We start from the raw sequence: 24,739 nt of genomic DNA on the forward strand, positions 1-24,739 counted from the left end.
AACTGAGTGGCTCTGACCTGCATATTCCTTTTGGTGAAGGCTTTGATTATTTTTCTCTCTATCTAGCTGACAAAGCTCAACAGTCTCACTGAACAGCGTTTTTGCACCAGCACTGCAAGAATATCTGCTCTGCTGCTTCTTCTCTTGTGCTTAAACTCCATTGTACTCCTTTTGTTCTTCTGTGCTGCATGTGGTTTTAAATCAAACTCCAGACCCCCAAGCTCTCTGTACAGTCTCCAGTGTTGCTGTAACACAAACGGAAACTGGTCAACCATTTCGATTTGTTCTTGTGTTAGCTGTATAATGGAAAGTGCTTCCAAACACACACTGCCTTCCCCCTCCAAATCAGTCTTACAATCGATACTGTCCTACTTTCAATTAAAATACCACCACAACAGATACATCTGTATGGTGCTTAGAATCTCACAACAGAAAACCCATTACTTTGAATACAAAAGCTGGCCAAAATGATTGAATTCCTGAGGCAGCAGAAACGATACTGGTGATTTTATTCAGCACGTGTCCAATACGATTTTCCATTCGGAATCCACATTTTTTAATGCTTTTCTAGACCATTCTTAACATTACCTTCAGCTTTTATGGAGTCCCTTAGAAAGTTGTTTTTTACAATTTGTTTACCAGAAAACTTAAATTTTAATGATTAAATAATAGGACATTTATATACATCAGTGGGTTTTCTTAGATACTGGGCTCTAAGTACATACAATGTCTATTGAGTAAAAATAAAAAAGAAAAATTCCAGTCATGCAAATCATCTTACAAACCATGTTCCATTTGACTCGAAAATTTTTACTCTGTACTGGCATATCATTTCAAAATTAAACAGATGAAATTTTAAGGTTGCTTTGTCCATTTCCACTCATTTGTTTTGCTGCTTTGAAGAGCTGACAGGCCACATGCTCCTGCAGAAGGTACTGCCAGGGTAATCGTTTTTCTGCTACCACCAACCAACCCCTCTGAGCCCCGGTGTGGATGTGTTTTAAAAAACCACCTAACCTTCAGCTAACTGCACTGGTTTATTTCTGAACAGCACATCACAATATCAGCACAGAGAGCACATTGTAACCGGTTGGGTGATTCCACTTAATAATTTTTCAACACTAGGACCTTTCAACATTTTAATTCTGGTTTCATTTATGAATTAAAGGTCATATATAGAGCACAAATGAGGTCTAAATTTAGTCACAGCAGACCACAGTTCCACATAAAGACAAATCTTCAAGTTATGTTGACCTGCTAGGAGACAAAGATAAACAGCACAGCAAACATGTACCTGCAATGCACTGCTTCCCTATTAAATATTAACTGTTTCATTTACATTTAAATGAACTGAGCAGTAATGGATAGACTTTCCAGTACTGCTGTTTGGTGCTGCTGTCATGGAAAGAAGCTGAAGACAATGTGGGCTGTATGGGGGCAAATGACGCAATCTCAGCATCCGCTCAAGTGACTTCAATGATGACCATTCTCCAGTCTTGAAATATAATCCTACACAGCATTTTTTTTCCTCTCCCTCTGTAAACACATCTGTTCATAAATAACTTAGATGTCTCCTTGACATTCATGGTATGTAACTGAAGCTGAAGTAGAAAAGGATGGGCGGTGTACAGCACTGAGGAGATGTCACAGTACTTTTGTTCAGCATTTTTGTCAAGTGCAGGTTGCTAACATCAGCCATCAGAGACGGGCGGGGTGACCCACCCATATTTTTCATGGGTCTTCACCAAACTCTTAAATGTTGCTTCAGCTTCCTTTCGACTGAACGACTTTTTTGATTTGCCAGCTTTTCTGCAGATACGGCCCTGCGCCAAACACAAAGAGAAAACCTTCATTAAAGACGTGAACACGCATCTGGAAACCACAGATAAACTTTTCAACTCCTCAGGATGGCAGGCATTCACTTATGGGCTCCAGCCAGCATGGTTCCCAAACACAAATGCATTATCAGAGGTGATTTACAATGATGTTCAGTGAACAGGTAAAAAGGAGGGGGGAATAGAAAATAAAAAAAGAAAGAAAGAAGGTATCTGTGGGGCTGTTCCTTCCCGGCGAGCTCCTGAGCTGGCACACTGCCCCGTGGCTGCTGCCGCGGCCGTGCCTCGGGGCTCGCCTCCCTCCCCGCTGCTCCCGGGCATCCCCGGCATTCCGTGCTTGGCGTGAGACCCCTCCTGCCCAGCCCTCCTGGCAGACAGAGACCGCCTGGGCATGGCTGCGCTCAGGGCTGCCCGTGCCTCGCCCCCCGCCAAAGGGACACCAGGATCACATCCATCCTGCGGGACACACTGCATCCCGCGGGACACACTCCATCCCCATGGGACACACTGCATCCCATGGGACTCACTGCATCCCCATGGGACACACTGCATCCCATGGGACACACTGCATCCCGCGGGACACACTGCATCCCATGGGACACACTGCATCCCATGGGACACACTGCATCCTGCGGGACACCCTGCATCCCCATGGGACACACTCCATCCCCATGGGACACATTCCATCCCATGGGACACACTGCATCTCGCGGGACACACTCCATCCCCATGGGACACATTCCATCCCATGGGACACACTCCATCCCGCGGGACACACTCCATCCCGTGGGACGCACTCCATCCCCATGGGACATACTCCATCCCACGGGATACACTCCATCCCATGGGACACACTCCATCCCACGGGGCACACTCCATCCCCATGGGACACACTCCATCCCACGGCACACTCCATCCCATGGGACACACTCCATCCCCATGGGATACACTCCATCCCGTGGGACACACTCCATCCCACGGCACACTCCATCCTGCAGGACACACTCCATCCCATGGGACACACTCCATCCCGTGGGACACACTCCATCCAGCTGGACACACACTCCATCCCTCTTCCTGCCACCTACCCACCCATGAGACACGAACAGCTCTGCCCTTTCTAAAAGGAGTGCCTTAAACCACCTTGCTTCCACGTTAATTCTAAAGTTCTAATTTGTTTATTACCCTTCACGCCAAGTTTGGTAATGAATGAAAATACACCCATTTGCATATACTGCATTTTTATTACCCTGCTATTATTATATTACCTCTAACTGCACAGCTGTATGAAAATTCAAATCTTTGTTTGGCAGTAGAGACTTTTATTGAGTTATCAATATCTTACCTTATTTTTCACACTGGTCTGTGTCAATTACCAACCAACAGAGATAAAAGAAAGAATTATAGCTGCAGATTATTACCACTCTACAACAATGAATACCTTTAAAAAATAATCAAAATAAAATAAATACCTCTAAAGTATTTATGCCTATTGGATTTGTTACAAATAGAAGTTAAATAAAGTCACTAGTCTAGTAATTTTAGTAATTGTTTTATAGATTGCACTGAAAGTCTTTTTAACAATAAATTGTTTCTGATGAGCGGATACTATATTACAATGTTACAATTATTAAGAACCAAGTTAGTATGTAATCATTTTTTCTGTTCAACTTAGTATGTTCTCATTTTTTTTTGTTCTTTAGCTCAAAAAATAATCTTTTGCTTCCCTGATTTTACAGTCAATTTGGAATTTAAACCAAAAATTGGCATTTGTAATAGCATGCAACTAATACTGAGAAAATAGTCAGGTATATTGAGGGAAGAAAAGAGAGGAAATGGAAAAAAAGAAAACAGAATCTGTCCGCAAAGTATCAAATTTGCTTTTACGGACTAAAATGAGTAAGCTTAGTCTGTAGTGTGGACAAATAATTTCTTTCTAGAAAGCAGTCACAATATTGCAGAGGCTCTTTTGTGTTCAGCACTGCTCCTGTTACAGCAAAACTATGGACACATGAAAGAAAAAGCTGTTTCCTGCTCATGTTTTAACAAATAATTTTTCAGTGCAGTTTGAGCAGTCTCTCAGAGCACACCTTAACTAAAGATTACAAACACCCTCCAATTCACACCTCCATTTACTCACAGTCAATTTATACCCATTTGTTTTTCCCCAGAACATCTGTTTTACCTGTCAATGCTTTTCCTCACCTTTCTCCCTGGCTGCCATTTACAGACTAGAAATCTATTTCCTCTTTAAAAACCCCTTGATAGACCAAACAGCAAGACACCTACATCTCCACACAAATTCAGCAATTAAGATGTCCCAAATAAGGATGATCTGAATGGTTCTCAATTGAGTCCTGATCATAAATTTTCTTAGAAAATCTCATTTTTAGTTGTGACAGATGGAATAATTAAATAAAGCTGGGTAACATATTTTAAAAATCCTATTCAATAATTATATCCTATATAACTATCAATCATAATTACTCTGCAGGAGTATTTTTGTTGTTACAAAACATTGTGAAATTTCTTCCTAATCTGAAGTTTTGTTGGAAGCACATGCAGAGAAACAGGAAAAGAAAAAACAAAATGCAACAGAAGATTAAACAGCACAGAAAATGCTATCCTCAAAATCTCGCCGATGAAATACTTTTAAAAGTAAATATAAACTTACTCTGCTGATTCATTTCTGGATTAGATCCATTTGTCATCTCCTGTGTTTTGCACATAATTTTTTATCCTTTAAGGCTTTGATACCTTCCTGAATTATACGCCTAGCACCTAGGACAGTATGATTCACATCTTGCCCAGCTTTTACAAAGTATTAATGCTAAGCTGTACCGAGAAGTAGGACCTTTGCATTGTGAACAGCTCATGTTTGGTGTTGATTATGTACAGCTTTCAAAGCAGGAATGTAAGAATTCTCTGGTGTCGTAATGATGTGGTAAGGATCATCACATCATGTAAAATGTTACTGGAGCCATATCAGATGAAAGGAGCATCATTTAATGAGTTTATTCTGAAATCTTTCTGTTATTAATGCAAGGGATCATTAAATCCACTTTCACTTTGGTACCATATACAGGTTGTATGCAAACTGCACCATCAAAGGCCAGCTAATTCTACCCTGCTGCAGTCCATGTATTTCTATGCTTATACAGGAACTATGGGTGGCACGGTCAGCACTGTCTCTTATTAATCAATATCCTGTCAGCTGTTTATAATCTGGATAAAATTTAACCTTCTAAATGAAAGTTTCCCTATTTGGTGCCTCAAGTAAACCTGGGGTAAAAAGAAGGAAGGCTGGAATTTCAGCTGACCAACTTCAGATGTTTTCAAGCCTATACTTGGGTGGTATCTACTGTCTTTACTGATTTTTAGTTTTTTGCCATTCCCAAAAAACTCTTCCCAAATTTAAGTAAAAAATGTCATTTTGGATGCAATTATAGAAGAAAGTGTCAAATGTTTTACCAGATACTGCTACCAGCCCTGACTACAGTTTATTTTCAGGCTGCTACTTAAACCAGCAGCTCTGGGCAGCCTGTGAGCTGCTGCATTCTGTAAACATGGCAGTGATGGTAAATACAGTATGTAAATATGTGCTGTCCACAGCTCTGTCAGGCACAACTGCATTTTGACCAATCCCCAAACCACATGTGCCACTACTGCCAGGTTAAGGAATACAGATCATTTGCATGGCTGACTTTTGGATGTGTCCGGCACCATGTCAAGGAAAGATATCAAACTGTTATCTGAGCAAGATCAAAACATTCCACAAGAGGTTAAAAACAACAGCAAAACCCCAAGGAGCCTTTCATAAAGATATCACTGTCGACTTCAGCTCTGAGAAGTCGCACCAGGAGCTTATTTAAATACTTGCAATACTTTCAGACACTCACAGAGCGCCTTTCATAAAGGGATAACTGAAAACCTAATTAAAGAGTTGGAGAGAACGTTTCAGATTTTGCCATCTGCTGTGACTTCATGTACTTATCAAGATATAATTTTAACAAGCTAGAAACATATGAAAGGTGAAAGCAATGCCACAGCACCCAACTGGTTTTCATGCAGCCGTGCTGAGGCGCAGGGGACGTGTGCCGCGCTCAGCCTCCTCCCTTGCTCGCGCTCCTGCTGCGGCCAGCCTGCGTGGCACAGCGAGCAATTGCATGCCACTCGCCCAAACTAATGAGCCTGCACAAACAGCTGATGAGCATCCAGTCTAGAACCCTGATAATGGCAGGCAGAAAGACCTCCTGGAACATGATCTGCTGTGGGCAGCCTTCTCAGTGCCCTGGCCATACAGAGGGACCAACCACTCCCTCCTGCCATGCTCAGCAGAAGACCCAAGGTGAATCTCATGTATGATTTGTCCCCCTGTCCTGGTTTCAGTTGTAATAGAGTTCATTTTCTTTCTAGTAGAAGTGGTGGTTTGGATTCAGCATGAGAATGATGCTGATAACATGCTGATGTTTTAGTTGATGCTGAGCAATGCTCACACTAAGCCAAGGATTTTTCACAGTGCCTTGTGCTCTACCAGGGAGCAGGCACACAAGAAGCCAAGAGGGAACTTGGCCAGGACAGCGAGCTGAACTGGCCAAAGGGATGTTCCACATCACAGAACATCATGCCCAGCATATTAACTGGGGAGAGTTGGCTGGGAGGGGCCAATCACTGCTTGGGGATGGGGCTGGGCATCTGTCAGTGGGTGCTGAGTAATGGTATCGTGCATCACTAGGTTTTCTTGTGAGTTTTTTGTCTGTTTTTAATTACAATTTTTTGCTATTATTATAATTATTAGTATTGTATTTTACTTAGTTTCAATTATCAAACTCCTTATCTCACCCACAAGTTTTTACTCTTTTTTCTGATTCTCCTCCCCAGCCAGGGAGTGACTGTGTAGCATTTGGTTGGCATCAGAGGTTAAAACATGACACATTCACATCTACAGACCTCTGTGGGCAAATCTGGCAGCTTCTCTACTTCCAAGTGATGCCACAGTAGTCTCTGTGAACACATCTCCCCTTCATAATGCTCTGTGACACTGAAGCATATCCTGAAAAACATCCAACTATTAGCTGTTTAAAATCTGTCAGTACCACTGTCAGCAATGTGCCATGTCAATTCTTCCCCAGCATCACCAGATCACAAAGTAGTCAGAGTTACATCCTGCACAGAAGCCAAATTATGAAGCCAGAGACTCTCGAGCCCACTATGACCATATATTTACCCACAGCTGGTGGGTATGGTGCCATGAAAAGCAGTCTTGCCATTTCTTCTGGTCCTTCCAGAGTCAGGACAGCCTCAAGAGGATTTCTCTGGACAAAGAGAGTTCCCTCTCTTGTCAAATAAATAATAGTAGCTCCCAGATCCCAACCCAATGATTTTAGGGCAGAACCATGTGTGCTTCCACGTGTGTGCTGTTGGCATTCCCTAGAAGGATGGGACTATGTAAAAGAGGTTAGCCTTCCACAGGATCATGCAGTCACCAAAAGCGCTGTCTGGAAGGGACCTGTGGTGGTCTCCAAGTCCAGCTTAGACACTTGGAGCTGAACTGCCTACATAGGCCAGCTGTGGCACTGCACAGCCAGGTCCTGAACGGTTCAAGGTTGTGCTCAGTCCACTCCTGATGCCACTCCCTACTTTATTAGGTCCCAAATTTTCAGAGATTTAGCGTACACAGCCATGAGCCCTTACAGGGCTGATGTTATTGTGGAAACGATGTAAGCTCCTGTGCTGTGGATCTCTGAGGTGTCACAGCAAACCTTCAGTCACATCCAGGTGTTTTGCCTTGACCAGCTAACAAAAAGCTGTGTAAATTTCCAGTAGTGCACAGCTAAGAGACTCAGAAGCAGGCAAACCTTCACATTGTTAGCACAGCTCTTAACACAATCTCCTCAGCCCTGTGTACTCTCATTAGTCCTGGCAATGCAAATAACTCCAGGTTGGTCTCCCAAGGGCAAATCACAGAAGCTTCTGCACGTGGGGCTAACCTTGGCCCATCATGTAAGCCAGCATAAGGACACATGGATGGCTGCAGTTCTCTTTTCTGCCTCCATCTCTTAGCAGATCTCTACAGCAGGTTCTGCTGACCCAACCCTAGGTAAATGTCGAGAGATGAAAAACAAGCAGAGAGAGAGAAGCACACAAAAGACTGCAGAGAGTCACTATGCCAGACATGGCATCTATGGCGATCCCTCCATGGACAGGAAGATGATCCACAATGACATGCCCATTTTCCATGTCTGTTGTGCCAGGTTTCTCCATGTATGACACAAAATCCATGGATTTCCTACATATTGAAGCATGCTATGAGTTTCCAGTATGTAACATGTTCCATAATGTGCCAGTGACTAATGGCTTTGGGCCCCAACTATTCTATGCAAACACACTCAAACATTTTCTGATAAGGAACAGAGGCACTCAGCACTCAAGCCTGAACCAGGCTTATCCTAGAATATTTAAACAAGCTTTCAGAGGAAAATATTTCCACTGGCTTTAGAGACACATTCAAAAGCAGAGCGATGCTGAAGTGAGTACTGTCATGCTCTCAGTGCAGTGATTGCAATGTGTCACAACATCGCTCTTAGAGCGCAATATACACAGTCTCTCCCCCCAATTACATCGTTTATAATTTTTTTCCTTCATGTACTGATGAGGCACAGTTAATCATGTCTCAAAAACTGCACACAATTTATATTGCACTGTATATGATTATTAGCTATAGCTAAAGTAAAGCGGTACAGAAAGTGATACAGACAAATACTCATAATGCTGCAGCATAAGTGAATTAAAACAAGGAGGTTTTCCTGCAAATGTGTAATATCCAAAGCAGTACTTCCATGCCTTTTTTGGTCTCCTTTTTAAGAATAATCCATAAGAGAAGTGAAAACATAGCAAGTTCTGGCTTTAAAGCATCCTATAAATTCTGCGTTCTGGGAGTATAACTGTTCTTTGTCCAGGAAAAAGAAATCTGAGTTGCAGCTGAGTAATTATTCATGCTCATTTGTCTGTGCCAGTAGGCTGGTGCCAGTAGCTCTTAATCGATACAAACGCTTACAGCCACAATCTCTGTCTGACAGCCACAGAGCACTGTGCTGCTCTCCCTCGCCTCTCCCTGAGGCAGCACCGAGCTGGCAGCCTGATTTCAGCACAGGTGAGGGTGTAGAAACTCCCTCCCTGCATTTTATAGGTGCTGGCAAAAGAATAAGAAAATTTGGGTGGCTGGCTGCATTATTGGTGACTCAAGCATCTCCAGGGCTGAAGGTATGACAGCATGGTGGGCTTCTGTCAAAAGAGGCAGTCCCTGTTCCTGCCACCAGAAGGGCACTTGCTAGTCTAGGTGACAAAGGGATGTTTTCTCTCCCATGTATTCTCAGTCTTTTGCTGAGCCCCCTGGGCTACCTGTACGTGGAATCAGGCACTGGTAGAGTTCCTGAGTCCAGGTGAGAAGGAACATGACAGCAACTCTGCACAAGCCCACAGGTCCTCCACATCAGGAACCTGAAGCTACCCCAGTCAACTACAGTCACGGGTGTGAACCCAACCAAAGCAAAGCCAACCCAACCATCCTTTGTGACAGGCTTTAAAGACAAAGACACCATGACAATGCCTATCTTCACCTTCCCCTAAGTTTTACAATGCTAAAACAAAAACAAAACCAAAAACACAAGAGCAAAACAGTAGTAAAAAGCAGGTTGCCTCTGGGAACATCTGATAGAGTTAAACCCAAATTTAGTAAGATGAGAGTCACAAGTGGATGTGCTTTTCTACTGCTATTTATATGAATGTGCCAATCTCTTGACTGCAGTATGTTTCATACTGATGCACATGGACATCTACTCAGAGAGGCCTCTGAGTGCTTCAAGCATATATCCTCAAATGACCTGTGGGTCATTTATAAGTTTGCCTGTACTTTGCATGTGGGAAAGAAGAATATAGTGAAGTTAAACAGCTGCACCTGAAGTCAGTGGCAAAACCTGGAAGGTAAACTCAGATCACCTTTTCTCAGGCTAAGTGCTCCAACCTCCTCCCACAAATAATTATAGAATACTTCAATGCCAGGTATATTTTAATGGAAATCATACTACCAAATTCACAGAAAATTTAATATTTTTAGAAATTATTAGAAAATTTGAAAAACTAATAATATCAATTTCTTCTGTTTAATGATGCTTTGTTTTTTTCATGGACATGTATTATGGAAATGAGTCCTTCTTACTGCAGCTGGGGGCTTGTTACCCTTTGTAGCACGAGCCTAGAAACAGGAGAAATACCAAGTCATTCCACAGCTCATAAAGCCTGACTATGACAAGCATCTGAGCTCCGGGCCATTTCATAACACAGGCTTATGTCTTCCTTCCTCGGGTTTATTTTCACTCATCTTTCAATGCAGGTTTGGGATTATAGCTGACTTGTAACTCTATCAAGGAGTCACTGCAGAAGTTCCATGGCTTTTGGAGAGCCTGTGCAGCAAAGGATTAAATCAATGAGAATCATTGATTTTAACAAAGCAAATGCACAAGATTGTGAAGCAGATAAAAAGACATTTTCCAAGGACAGACTCTGCACGTGCACGAGGCAGGCACGCACCTGCCACGTGGACATGCCTGATGTATCCTTCCTCAGTGTGACTTTGAATGGGAATAGGGTGAATCAGACTGGCACCTTGATCCTGTTTCAGAAGAGGAATCACCTGAACATCTGAAGTGTGATGCCCACTTACCTGTTCTGTGCACACTGGCAAGGACTACAAATTGACTTTTATCAAAGCACACCTACGCTTCTCCCTAGCTCAGGCGCTTTCCCCAGTGCAGTGCTCATTTCACTGCGAGCTAGGTTAGGTAACAGTATCACATCCTTCCTGTAAAGCTTGTCCTGAGACTTCCAGGACCTACTCAGTTACTGCTGTTTCCAGATGGAGTTAAAGGCCAATACCGTGTAATGCTCAGCAGCCTCCAGAAATTACTTGTGGAGTGCAACACAGACCAGACCCCGCACTTTCAAAAAATACAATGATATCCATGAGAAACCTGCTATTCCATTTACAAGTGCAACAACTGGATCCTGTGCACCTTACAATTAAGACACATTTTGAGCCATTCAGCCAGCATAACTACCACAGCATCTGAGGTTCTCCCTGTTCAATGCAGAGTAATTGCACCCAGCAATCCTCCCACCACCCATCTCCCTTTGCACTGAAAGTCAGCATTACCTTTTTTGGCATTCACAGGGGAAAACTGGAAACCGCATGTGAAGGACTGAATACGTCAAGGAAAAGAAGAGCCCTTCCCTGACTCTCTCACCAGCCCCAAGGAGCTGAGACTGGAAAAAGAAACGCAGTAAATATTATGTTACTTAACCACCGTCCCACTTTGTGAGAGCAGATGCCCACAGGGGGACATGGCACGGATCATGCCAGGCCTGGCAATCAGACTCCCAGCATATAAGGAGCTGAATTACTGTGGAGTTACAAATCTTCAATCTGGAAGTGTCCGGTCATGCATGGAAATCCCTGGGCATTGTGCGGATGCTAGGAAAACTGCATATTTTCAAGGCTAGCCTGTAAAAGGAAGAGTAAATCTTCGTCACAATAGAAAGTGGGTTATTTAGGTTACTCCTTCAGGACATCACCCTTCGTGACTAGGCTTTCTGCATTTGAAAAAACACAATTTTCAGTGAAGTATCTGACAAAGCACCCCAATGCTACATGGTTCTCCGCCTGAACACTCACCCTGAAGAAAATGAGCACTTCTTATATAATTCAGGGAAGAAGACTCTTCCTCTTTTCAGCAAATTCAATTTTCTCACAAAATCCAAAGCCACAATTCTTTCCAATTTTTATTTAGGAGACCAGCTAAGTAATGCCAAGAAGAATAAAAGCGTGTTTTAAAATTAGTAATTTGGCTTAATTTAGGGATTTCGTTTATTTGATAACTATTTTAACAGTAATAGGGATAGTTGAAAGTATTTTAAAATTTTCATTTTTATGCTTTGAAGGAGAAAAATGGAGATTATGTTCCCTCTGCTTTTGAAAAGAATTAAACCAACCTCCTATTTCAATGAGTTGGAATCTCTGTGTCTTCATTCCTCTCAGCAGAATATATTTGCATAATAATAGTGGATGGTCAGAACACCAATATATCAGAGTACACATGAACAATTATTTTTTCCAGCCCGTTAATCAGGCCCAGCATCTCAATACATATGCTCCACTTAAACTTCAGCTTCCAATCCTCTGTTTCTCAAATGAAATGAAGGAGACATCTTAGAAGGCAAGTAGATCTGATTTTCCTCTGCAGTCAAACAATATTCTGTCATCTCTTTGGCCCAGCATTTATACCTCTTTATGGGAGACAAGTCGCCTAACACAGTCTTGGTCTCCTCTGTCATCCTTGTATATGAGTCGATGTTTTTCACCCCTAGACCTAAAGCAACATTTCCCCTCTTGAGGATAACCATAATCACTTGCTCAGGCAACTAATCAAAAGCAAAAAAAGTAAAACAATTCAATTTTTTAAGGGTCTAATAGGATACAATGGCTCCAAATAATTCAGAGACCACTGTGCTCTCTGTACATTTCTGCAGCCTTTGAGATTAGCTGATTTATTCGTGGCTACACTCCTCAAACCCAGCATCTGGAGTATGAAAACCCATGGATCTGCAATTAATTTCTGCTATACATATTTGAAAGACCTGGAGTCTGTTGACCTCCTGGACACTGTGCAAGTCCCATCTGCTATCTGCTCGCTCACACTTTTGTTTGAAAGGATGAAGAGGGAGTAATTTAGACTATGATTAACAGCTACCTTCTGTAGCTGCTTGTCATAAAACAAGCCCATTTCTGCTGTTTCAGTCTGGTAAAACTCAGCTGAGATATTTGAATCTTTAAAATGGAAAGATAAATCCTTTCAATAGTCATACGAGGCACACAGCATTTGAAGCAAATGAACAGGGCCCCACTGAGGTATTTCTAATGCTGCAATGTGAGGGATCAAAGACATCAACAACTTTTATTTGAATTCAGGAACTTTTCTGATTCAAAATTAAAGCTTAACTATAAACTATATTTTTATTTTAATCTAAATTATTATATAAAAGCCCACAAAAGCAACAATACTCACAATTAGGGGTATCCTGCTCCTATTGTAATATGTCCTGGCAAAATTTCTATGTTTCTTCCATTCCCTGCAAGAATCCTGGAAAATTTGTTATGTTCCTCCTATTCACTGGAAGAACAAGGGAGTACTTCCCTCAAATGAAGACTTTTTTCCATGACAATCTGCAGAGCTGACAGTTACCTAACAGCTGCCTTTGTCTGGCAGTCCGGTCCCCAGCCTCTGTGGACAGAAAAAGGGACTTGTAAAAAAGAGGACAAGGCATCAGCTGGTCGGCACTACTGCAAGCTTACATCTGAAGTCCCCAAGACATCAGAGGCAGCTCTGTTTGTTGCTCTCAAAAAAAGAACAAAACCAAAAACCCAATGCATTACTTGGACACTGGTGTATATAGCTTTGTCCTCTTTTAAGCATCCACCAAACCATTCTGTCCAGTGGGAAACAACATATATATTAGAAGAACAAAACCCTCTCTTACTTTTGGACAAAATTGGCTCCTTTTCCTTTGGGACCACATCATCTACCATGTTTTCAAAGGAGAGAGATGACTCCTCCCTGAAACGTGGGCATTGGTCTCACCTGTGTGCATTGTCACTCAAGGAGAGCCATGATGAACTCCTGCTGTGACCCAATACCATTCCTCCTTCATTCCTTCCTTCCATTATTGATATTATTGTGACAATGACACCATTATCTGGAAGTGGAGAGCAACTGACTAATTGTTAAACCTCTCTCTCAAATTACCAATAAATCATTTTAAAGGGCTAAGAAGGAGTAACACTCCATGGCCCACCTGCATGGCCTGGATAGGCACAGAGAGCCAGGCAAGGGAAGCTCTGCCTAGACAGACAGGTCAAACAGCTGCCTCCAGGATGATAAACAACTGGTATTTAAATTATTTCATTAGCATCACCCCACCTCCCTGGCTGGCACTCCAGCTCCACAGCAGCTCACAGCGACTGTTTCGCTGGTTCAGCAGGGCCAAGCTCTTGCCTGTGATGACAGGAGCCAGCGAGCAGCTGACTGTGCAGGAAGCAAGTACAAAGTCATCCCTGTAAGAGCAAGGCTACAGTTGAGTTAAGGACAACACCAAGTTTTTTAAAATAGGATTCTGGATCCCAGACAGATAAACAGTCCTTGGCCTTTGATGTACTGAGAATTCCCCTCAAGATACTGACTAGAGCTGTGTGAATAATTGATTTTCTCAGCTGAATAGCTGAAGCAACCAACCAAACAAACCCCAACTTGTTTGTTAATTAACATTTTTTCCTTGAAAATTGAGGGGGAAAAAAAAAAGTTAAATTTGGGGCTGTTGAATTGTTATGTTCAAACAAAAGTCATCTCTCTTTCACTTTGAACATTTTTATTTACAGACAAAAAAATCTAAAAATACAATGCTAGATTCATGATGGCATCCCATAAGGTAGGGCATCTCTCAAGCAAGGTCACCTGACGCATATGGTTCCTGCTTGGTGAAATCTAGAGAAAGAGCCACCCTGCTTTAAAATACAAATCCTGGGAGGTATGCCCAGACCTGGGAACTTGGACACAGGTTTAGCCACTTACAAGTGCAATGCTGAAAAGTAACAGAAAAGTGCTTAATTTCTCTGTTATATATTTTAGTTTCTATACAGAGACAACTCCTGAGTGACATCTCATGAGATGTCAGAATGACTTATCTCAATTTCTCTTCTACTCTGCGAAAAAGTCTGTGAAATCCATGAAAAAACTTTTGAGTTTGTCAAGAATCTTAACTGTCTGAAAATGTATTTTCAATGTTACTTTTATCTGCTTTTGGATTGCTCTGTCAAAAAAACAGAAGGTGATACATGCTCTCAGCTACTACTAGCTCTACCAAGAGACCAAGAAATGCTGTTTCTCTTTGAAGAACCAACAGTGCCACAGCTGGCTCAGCAAAGTGGGACTGAGGAGAAATGTCCAACAAAATGAGCCACCTTGGTTGGATCCCCTGGACTGCCCCAAGGAGGGAGGTGTGCCAGCAGAACACTCAGCCCTGCTCACTCACACTGGCACCTGTGCCAGCCAGGCGCACTTGTGGATGCGTCACAGGTTGGAGGATTCATGGTGATTTCATGCTAAATCATTGCTGGGAACCAGTGACATTTCTCTGGAAGGTCCCTTTGACTCACGGGTGGCAGCAGTGCCCCATCTTCCCCCTCAGCCCGATGGCTGCTGCCATTTGCTCAGGCAGGTTCATTCTAAGGCGATGGAGAACGGCCCTCACCCTTCCAGCCTTGCTGATAAACTGCATCTTGAATATTTCATGCTATTGCAGGTTGCAGGCAGCTTACAGAAATTACACAATTAACCTGGTGACAGCCACAGCTATTTGTTTGGGATGGCTCCTTGCAGGCACCAAGACTGCCCACGGCACGGCAGGAGTCACCCAAAGCCGGGCACACGGCGCTGGGGAATGCAGCACCTCAGCCCTACATGCTCCGTCGGCTCCATCTTTATTTTTAAAAACTAACTGGTCTAAAGTGGATCACCTGTAAAATGAAACAGGGACAGGGGAGCGCCAGCTGTATTTTGAGCCCTATTATGCAATGGAGTGGGGATTACATAACGAGGGGAGTGCAATTACAGAAACGTGGCTCTCATGACACAGAGCCCAGCTACGGTGACAGGCCAGCAAACCCATCGCAGGCAACATCTCTCTAACCCAGAAAATAAATGTATTGACTGTACTGCCTAATAACCTTTCCACTTGGATTGAACAATCTGAGAGGTTGACACGTGCCATGTTATATCAATTTAACCACTAAGTTACTGTCAGCAGTTTATTTCTGCTTTTTTTTTTTTTAAATCCCAGTTCTCCTTCTGTCATAATTGACTTCGCAAACTTCTGGAAGAATGTTATTGAAACTCTTGCTTTTTAAATGTGTTTGTTAATGATGCACACATAAACATCCTGTGGTAATAAAAAATTGCTACTACTTTCTGGAAATCTTTTTAGTGATTTAGGGAAGAAAATTATCAGATTATATAGCTGAGAATTTATTACTAATAAAACAATACAGCGCTTCTCTTCACTGAGCCATTTTATGATCCCAGTAAATATTCATTGAATCCCTTTAACATTCAACACCTCAGGAAGAGGTTGAATTGTTACAAAATGAGAGAATTTAGCATTGTCTTTCTAAATTATTGTGACAAATAACAAGAACTATGACCTCTCTAAAAAGTGACAGGTTAACAAACAGTGTAACAGAGCAGCTACAGAATTTCAACCTACCTCAGCCTCTGTGTTAATTAAAACTTTTTTTTTCTTCTTGGTAGATTTTTTTTATATCCCAAGGTGACCTAGGAAACTTGACCTATTGAAATGAAGGGCATAGAAAAATACTATCTGATTCAAAAAAAAGGAGCAGTAGGTGCAAACCAAATAGGTTAAAGGGAGGACATGCCACTTACAAAAGAGCCTGTTGAAAAATCAAAATTAATTTCAGTCTTAAGAAGAAATAAACCTTTACTTCTGCTCAGGCAAGCAGTTCTACAGAAGCAACAGGAGTAACCTCATTTTTAAGCAAATAAAAAGTATGTTATTATTTATTCTTTCCCCACCTCCTTGCCAAGATATAAATTTAAGTTACTTAGCATAATTTGCTGACAGACAGGGAGCTGTGCAGGTCCTCCGAGTTCAAGGGCATTCACGAACAGGAAAACCACCCTGTCACAGCCATGTGTGCACAGCCCACTATAATACAAAGGGTAATATAAAGCATAAAGAACTACTGCCTACCAGCAATATTCGCCCATTTATTAAAAACGGCTTATGAAATATTTCTCTTCTACGGGTATTCTGCAGGAGAAAAAGGGGGGGAAAAAGCAGCATAAAATGCAGCGATTCAGGTCAGACGAGATCCTCTGCCGGAAGAACCGATCACCTCCTTTGAAGAGGAGAGCTGGCAGGAATCATCTGACTGCTGCAGCTGCAGCACCCAGCCCAAATTACTTGTTCCTTTCGGGCCAGACGATTTGTACAAACCTGTACAAGTTTGCCAGCAGCTCGGGCACGACTCCTGCCGTGACCCGGCGGCACACTCAGCGCAGTGTGCGAAGACCCAAGGCCGGGGTGGCCCCCGTCCCCGGAGGGATGCTGTGCGGGACAGCACAGACAGATGCTATGCAGGACAGCACAGACAGACGCTGTGCGGGACAGCACAGACAAAGACCCGGGGGCAGCAGCTCCAGCGTCGCGCCCTCCGCCAGCGGCAGCACTGCACGCAAGGGACCAGCGAGCATGGCCGACTGCTTGGTGAAGGGCAGGAGGCACCAATCCCAAACCCCGCTGGAGACCGGAGAGCCCCCTTTTGCTGTGAGGTGCCCATCAGGGGTAACGAGCACGATATCTTGGTGTGCCGCAGGCGGCAGAGACAGGCACAGGGACAAAAGCCGGGCGGGAGGACACGATGGATGCATGTGCTCCTCGTCCCTCCAAGCTGCCCCGCACCTCTGCCGCACCTGCCGGAGAAGGGACCCCGGAGGCAAACACATGTGTCCCTGCCTTCACCCACCGGTGACACCAGGTACTCGGGGAGGAGCGGGCCCGGTGGCTGGGCAAATTGGGGTTCCCACCCGAATCCCGCTCAGCCCGCACCCCGAGCGATGGATACGTGCGCTCCTCGACGAGCAGGGAGCCCTACCTGCCCCTTGACCAGGCTGGCGGCGAACTGCCTCATGACGGCCTCCACGGTGTAGGCGCTGGACCAGCCGCGGGGGGTGAGCAGCTCCATGCAGATGGCCCCGCCATCCAGGACGTAGCCGTTCTCCAGGCGGGGGCTAAGCACCCTCATGAAGGGCGGCGAGAAGGGGAAGTTGTCGGGGAAGGTGAGGTTGAGCAGGATGTACTCCGTGTTGGTCTCCTTCATGTCCTGCCACAGCACCGAGTCCTTGTCCACCTGGTGCAGCTTCACGTTCCAGTCGAAGAGGCTCTCGTCCACCAACTCCACCGAGATGAAGCGGTCGCTGAGCCGCGCGATGTCCTGCAGCTCCTTCATCAGCCGCCGGGTCCGCACCTGCGTGCAGTGCTGCTGCCGGCCCGCGGGCACCAGCGCCGCCGGCCCCGACCCGCACCCGGGGCCGGAGCCGGGGCCGGGCCGCTGCGCCGCCTCCTTGCCGGCGCCGGGCTCCCTGCCCGGCTCCCGCGGCTTCTCCCGGCCGACTCCCGAGCGCGCCTGCTGCGGGGGCTGCTTGGCCGGCTCCGGCGCCTTCTTGTTCTTGTGGCCGCCGGGGCTGCCCTCGCTGCTGCTGCTGCTGCAGCCGCCCCCGGGGGGGCCCTGCGGCTGCGGCTTGTTGCTGCTGTTCTTCTGGTTGCCTCTGCCGCGGAGCGAGGAGCCCTGCTGGCTGCTGCTGCTGCGGTGGTGGTGGTGCTTGGGGTCCTCGGTGTCCCGGCTGTGCAGCCGGATCAGCCCGATTTTCCGCAGCAGAGTGGCCATGTTGTGCGCGGCTCTGCGATCCCCGCCGCCTCTGAGCACCGGCGGGGCTCTAGTGTGGTTGTTATCAATTTAAAGCCTGGCTCGGCGGGTGCGCTGTTGGCGGGCGGGCGGCGAAACGCCTCTCCGCCGGTCCGGGGCGCGGAGAGGCGGCGGTGCCGCCGCGGTGCCGGAGGATGTGCGGCCGCCGCTCAAACGCCTCCCGTGCCTAGAGCTGCGGCGGGGAGCATTGCCGCAGCGGGGCTGCTCCCGCGGACATCACGGCCCCGCCGCCGTGGCCATGATCCCGTGAAAAGGAAGGAGGAGGAGGGTGGTGGTGGTGGGGGGGAAAGGTAGGAAGGGAAAAAAAAATCCCCCAGCCTCCCGCACGGGAGAGCCCCCTCCCTCCCCCCGCACAGCGGCGGCGAAACCGCCTGCGCTGCAGATGGCTTCCCCGGCACCTTCGGATCGCGCTCGGCCGAGCCAATCCCCGGCCGCTCCCGGCGGGCCGGGCCCCGCGCCGCTCCGGGCGCCTCCCCCCGAGGCGGGCGGGGGGGTCGGAGCCCGCCCGCGGGCCCCCGCCGTGCCCGCGCCGGCCCGCGGCGCGCTCGGCCCTTTGTTCGGGAGGGAGAGGGGCCGCCCGCCCGGGCAGCGCCGCACGGCCCCGCCGCGCCCCCCGCCCGCCTGGCGGCACCGCCGCTGCGGGGCTCGGCGGGGCGGCGGCCGGCGGGCAGCGCGGGGACCGACCCGCTCCGCCCCGCGCTGCGGCAGCGGCCCCGCCGGCCGGGCGGGCCGGGGGCGGGCACGGCGGGGAGGGGCGCCGGGACAGAGCCGCGGCTGCGGGAGCAGGTGTTGCACACTTACGTGCGTGTGTGTGTGTGTGTGTGTGTGTGTGCGCGCGCGAGTGTCGGCGCCCACAGGGCCGGGAAGCGACACCGCGGCAGCTCCGCGCACGTGTGTGCGCACGGACAGAGCCCGCAGCTACCGCAGGGACACAGCAGCTCGGTGTTCATGTGTAAGGACACAGGCATGGACCGTGGCATATAAGTGCGTGTGCGTATATAGTTACACTTACCTGCCTGAACACGTATAATCACATATGTGATGTCTAAAAATCGATATATAAACATGATTAAAAACACTTGTATGTGCATAACATGTGTATATATGTGTACATGTGTGTGTGTGTGTGCGCACACGTATTTTGGTATTTGTTGTGTTGGGAATGATGGGACAATCTTGCTTTCTTCAGTACAGTGGATATACATATCCCATATCCCATCCCTCCCCTCCAGACCAAGTAGGTCTGTCCTCCTGGGACTCTGTAACACAGGAAGGAGCAGCTGATTCCCAAAATCTCTGTTACCATCATCTTCTTTACCTTCAGAGACTGGAAAAGCAAAAAAATTACAATAAATGCTTTGAATTGAAGAATAGTGAAGGCAGGGCCCAAAGTGTGATTACATCAGTTGTGCGGAGGATGTAAAGCAATAAGCAGTGTGTGCACATAGCAGCATTATATTCCATAATGCATTTCCCAGAGGAGGATCTGGAGGTGGATCTCCTCTTGCTCCCTGAAGGCTCCATAGAGCAATGTCAGGAGACACTGGCAGAGTTGACCTGTGTGTTATAGCCAGTGATTCTCCATCAGCCTGCTTTGAGCAGAGAGAAGATGAAGGGCTGTGAGTAAGATGTCAGTGATGTCCTGGGAGGCCCAGGTGCTGCAACACTGTCCTTGTTTGCTCCTGCCCCCTGTCCTGTTGACCTTGCCAATCCAACAGTGTGATAACCCTTTGAGTTGCTCTGATCTTTTCCTGTGTGCAGATATCCAGCTGGCTCTGTTGCAGGAGAGATGTTTGCTAAATCCCTACTCCTGGGATCTGTATTGGGAAGTACTGCTGACAGTGTTTCCCTGGAGGTCAGACATCCAGGTGAATGTGAAGTGGGTGGAGGCTGAAGTGTCAAAGATTGTTCTGTTCAACCCATATTAATCTCCTACCTCCTGTATTTGCCTGAGCAGTTGAAGAACCTCCAGTTTATAAGTTATAGGAAGCTGTGTCCAAGCCTTCCCTTAGTAGCTTTCTGGTGTGGCAGAAATGCCACTCCCCTGAACTATTGATGACCCATCTATGGAGCTGGGAAATTTCTGAAATGCAGACAAACTGCACCCAGACATCTGGTGTGTGACGCTTCCAGGAAACAAATAATCTGTGCTACATCAGGAAAGTGACTCCAGCAGGACTTGCAGGGGGAAAAGCTAAGGCAGACATGGAAAATTCTTATCAGCATATGGAGCAGGGCACTGAGAAACCTGATGGGACAGCTTGGAAGACTGTTCCTGCACTGGTGCCAAAACTGGCAGTCACAGAATCTTCACCTGCAGCTTCAAACCCCACAGGCAGTCAGGTGGAACAAGGTGCTCAGTGGTCACCTCTGGATGAATACCTAGGGCTAGGCAGGGTGGTGCAGCACAGACACAGAACTGAAGCACGCTGCCAACCAGCAATGGGAGCCTTTGTGTTGGCTACATTAATGTTTTACTGAAAAGCAACTGCAAGGTCTCTGCATGGTGTTCCAGGTGGCAGCAGGAGCTGTGATCATTAATTTAACATTACGGAAGTTATTTACCTGTCTTACATAAACTGAGGTATTTACCTAGTGGTGAAGCCAAAAGAAAAGAGCAAGGTCTCTGCAAAGGTGTGCCAGAGGCAAGCATCCCCTCTGTGGCCTTCCACCAGTTCTCTGGAATGGTAGAAGATTAATGAAGAAGTGATGAGCAAGTTTCAGCAATGAGGAAGGTGTAATAGGTGTGCCTGGACAAACAGGGTTCTGCTGCCACAGGGAGCTGCTCTGGTAGTGCTGAAAGTAATGAAATTCATCACAGTCTGTGCCCATACTGTCTGCAGGGCCAAAAAGCTGAAGTGATGGAGCGAACTCTTCCTTTTCACACCCAGGCTTCCTCAGCAAGCAAGTCCAGTATGGACTCTGAATGCCTTAAAGTCAAGTCTGTTGTAATAAATCAGCTGAGACTCCATTTTCTTCATGCAGGAAAAAGCCGAATCCTTATTTTATGGGTCATATTTCATAAGATTATCACAAGGCACTGTGTCAGATCTAACTGGTTAACAATACTTTCACTTTGGTTGGTACATGACATTTTGTACATCTATAGTTTACATACTTTTTCTACCGATTCTCCTGGGACAGATCTTATTGTTTATATGGGTGCACTTGTTTTTCACCCAAGGAACAGACTGTCATGTTAACGAATTCTCATTGCAAGATTGTTTTTGCATGGCAACTTGCAAAGTACTTAGCTCCACTTAGAAGAAGTGGCAGACCTTAGAACAGCGGCAGCTATTAATTTAGCAGAGCAGGCCTGATTTTATGAGGCCTTTCTTTTATAATTTCTCTACCTGTCTGTGACAAAGTCTTGAGGGAAAACAGGTAGTAAAATATCTTGCAGGGGAGACTTCCCCTGTATCTAGACTGTCCTTATCCACATATTCCCTGAATGACAAAAAAAACCAGATCAAATTTGGTCCATGATCTCTCTTTACACATTCCTAATGAATTTCTGTTCCTTAGTATCTTAAATTCTAGAAATATATCTATTAACTTTGTTCATTATTATACCTTCTCACCAGTTTGCCAAGGGCAGGAGTCAAACTGAACTCACCTGCCATCTCCCAGACAAGGCTCTCCTGTCCCTGTCTTGGAGCAGGACTGGTTGATCCACTCAGAGTGCAAAGACATCCTAGACTGATGCAATGACTTTCAAATCAGAGAGGCATCTGGGTACGCAAAACAGACTGACCTCTGGGAGATATTTCTTCTATATATTCAGCTGGAGAGCTGCTTTCAGGCTTAGCCATTTTTTTAGTGGCACAGGACAGCATTCCAAGCTCAGGTCTGGCAGCAGCCCTCAGTTCCATGCAGAGCAGGGTGCAGCTGATGAAGGGCATCTCAGATTCTTCTTGTGGTGGAGAAGTATCTGCTGCTAGCTGGAGAGCTGGAAATTGAACTCCCATTCCAGTACCAGTTTGATATTGGGGCTGGCAGGAAGGTTTTTGTTTGTTTGTTTGGGTTTGTTGGTGTTTTGTTTTTGTTTTGTAGTAGGATAATATTGGCCAGTGGTTTTCTTTTTTAGCTGAGTTTGCAAAAAACAAGTTACCTGTGGTTCAGCAAAAAGTTCATATGTGTATTGTTTACTTCCATTTAAATGCAGCAGAATTTTAATGCCAAATGATAGAAAATGTTAAATTGAACAAGTGCACAGAAGCATTTCTAGAATGATTAGGGGAACAAAAGTCCTATCTTTGTAGGAAAATTAAAAGACTTTTTTCTTGTTTAGTATAGCTCAGCTAAGACTGAATAGGGCTGTGATAACACTTAATAAATATATTTGAGAAGTAAATGTCAGAGAGGGATATTGACTTCATCACATGATCAAATGGCAGTACAGTGAATAATCCTGAATACATCTGCACTGGAAATCCAAAGGCTTCCAGATATGATGAAGGAAGCATTTGAATACTCTCCTGAGCACTGGAAGGAGTAACTTGCAGTCTTGTAGCAAGGAGCCTGAGAAGTTTATGGGCGTAATTGTACAACACAATAGAATAGGAAAATGCCTGAAGAGAGAAAATTAGGCTTATATTATGAGTCCCTGGGCATCTGGTGTGTCAGTATCCCCAAGTGTGTGAGAAAATAGATTAGATCACTGTCAATTTGCATTATAATAATTCCATGCCTCAGGGCTTCCACTGGAGTTGGGAAAGATTTTATTTTATTCTTCCTGATGCATGATTTGTCCTCTACTGCTCTTTTTTTTGTCTTCCTCTGCAGGTCTGAAGATAAATTGTTAGAGGCGGCATTAGAATCTTAGGGTTCAATTATCCTGCTGGTATACTCAGGATTAGGTCAGCCTCTAGGCCTGGAATTCTTTTGAAGGAGTTATTGACCTAGGTTGGCTTGGTAGGCTCCATTGATTTAATTTACAGCATGGGACACACCCTCCTTCCTAGAATCAAATGGACTTATGTTTAGCTAATTGTTTGCCAACTTGCAAACACACACATTTTCAGCAGGCAAGCTATTTATTAATCTCTCCCTCTTTTGCCTTAGTTGTCCTGATGCTTACTAGTATCTCACTAGGCACCTTTGACTGTTCATTTTCTGTTTGCCTCCTTTCATCCTCCAAAGTCACAACACCATTTATTTTTAGAAGGATATTCAGAAGAAAGGCATTTTCAGCAACAAACAGCAAGAATTAAGAAAGGCATAAAATTGTTCACTCCTGAAATATTAAAACTTATAAAGATATATGTGGGATTCCTATGTTCCTGTTAACATGTCCTTTGAAATTACCTTCTCCTTGGTGTTGGAAGTCCATCTGGCAATGCTAATCTCTTTTACTGACTTAGGTAAACAGCAGTCTTGAGGTGACCTCTACTCAACAGACAAGATAAGCCCAGCTAAATGCAAAGGATACCTGGGTAAATGAATAGCCATTGTAGCACAGGGATAGCTTTTGAGAATGAGTGAAGTAAACAATATCCATGGATAATATGGTTGGCTGTCTGATTTTTAAGTCTGCATAGCTCTGGAAATGCTCAGAAGAAGCTTTTTATGTGCAGGGTGTTCATGTCCATGTATTACTGCTTACTGACTAAAATACATTTGCATCCGGCAGTTCTGAATCACAGAACTCTGTGTCAGAGGTGGCCTTCTCACATACACACACAAGTATTTTTAAATTTTTGCACTCATACACAAATTCAAGATGTGGCCAGTACAGGGCAGAAGTCATTTACAGATTTCTCCCCAAATAAAGGTACAATGCATGCTTTACCTTGTTCCACTTTCAGCCACATCTTGCCACATTTTTGTCCTACAATGTCATCTTTGAAGCAAATCTGTAACTGCTCAGTGAGGAAGCTATATTCCATGGAATGGTTGGAGGAGTGGCAACTATTTGATGGTCCTTCTACTTTGGATACAAAAATTTTTGTTTGTGTGACTCTGTCAGTTATTACTAGAATTTTTAAAGGTCGGAGATCGTGAACTTTTCTAAGCTCCTACATGTAACTCAAGAGCCAGGGCCATGGGTGAGGCCTTGCAACAATCCTGCTTTTAACTGGGGACAAACAATTCGAATCTGAGCCCTAGGTAGCCTCATTTTTGCAGAGTATCCAGTTCATGGATGGCTCTTTACCCCAAGAAGAGTCTGAGGGGTCTCCTGCCTCAGATGCAGTCCATCCCTCATGAAGCTGAGGGCTGCTGCCAGACCTGTCTCTCTTGTCAGTGCCTAGCAGCTAAGCCTGAAAGCAGCATGCCAGGTGTTCCAGTACTG

At 45.3% G+C, this 24,739-nt stretch overlaps 1 protein-coding gene across 1 annotated transcript; it reads right to left on the reverse strand.

Moving 5' to 3' along the window:
- Positions 1-492: 492 nt before the first annotated feature.
- UBE2QL1 (ubiquitin conjugating enzyme E2 Q family like 1) lies at positions 493-18,745 on the reverse strand. Its single transcript, XM_059484062.1, has 2 exons — positions 17,617-18,745; positions 493-1,823 (listed from the first exon to the last, which is right to left on the reverse strand). The coding sequence occupies exons 1-2, from the start codon at positions 18,406-18,408 to the stop codon at positions 1,692-1,694; spliced, it is 924 nt and encodes a 307-aa protein (XP_059340045.1). The 5' UTR covers positions 18,409-18,745; the 3' UTR covers positions 493-1,691.
- Positions 18,746-24,739: the final 5,994 nt, after the last annotated feature.

Source organism: Ammospiza nelsoni, chromosome 1, assembly GCF_027579445.1.
Source record: "Ammospiza nelsoni isolate bAmmNel1 chromosome 1, bAmmNel1.pri, whole genome shotgun sequence".
In the NCBI taxonomy this organism is placed as follows: domain Eukaryota; kingdom Metazoa; phylum Chordata; class Aves; order Passeriformes; family Passerellidae; genus Ammospiza; species Ammospiza nelsoni.

Coding starts and splice junctions, on each gene's coding strand:
- UBE2QL1 (XM_059484062.1), bottom strand. CDS start 18,408: ATGGCCACTCTGCTGCGGAAAATCGGGCTGATCCGGCTGCACAGCCGG. Junction 1,824..17,616: donor CCAGCCTGGTCAAGGGGCAG/GTAGGGCTCCCT, acceptor TGTTTGGCGCAG/GGCCGTATCTGCAGAAAAGC.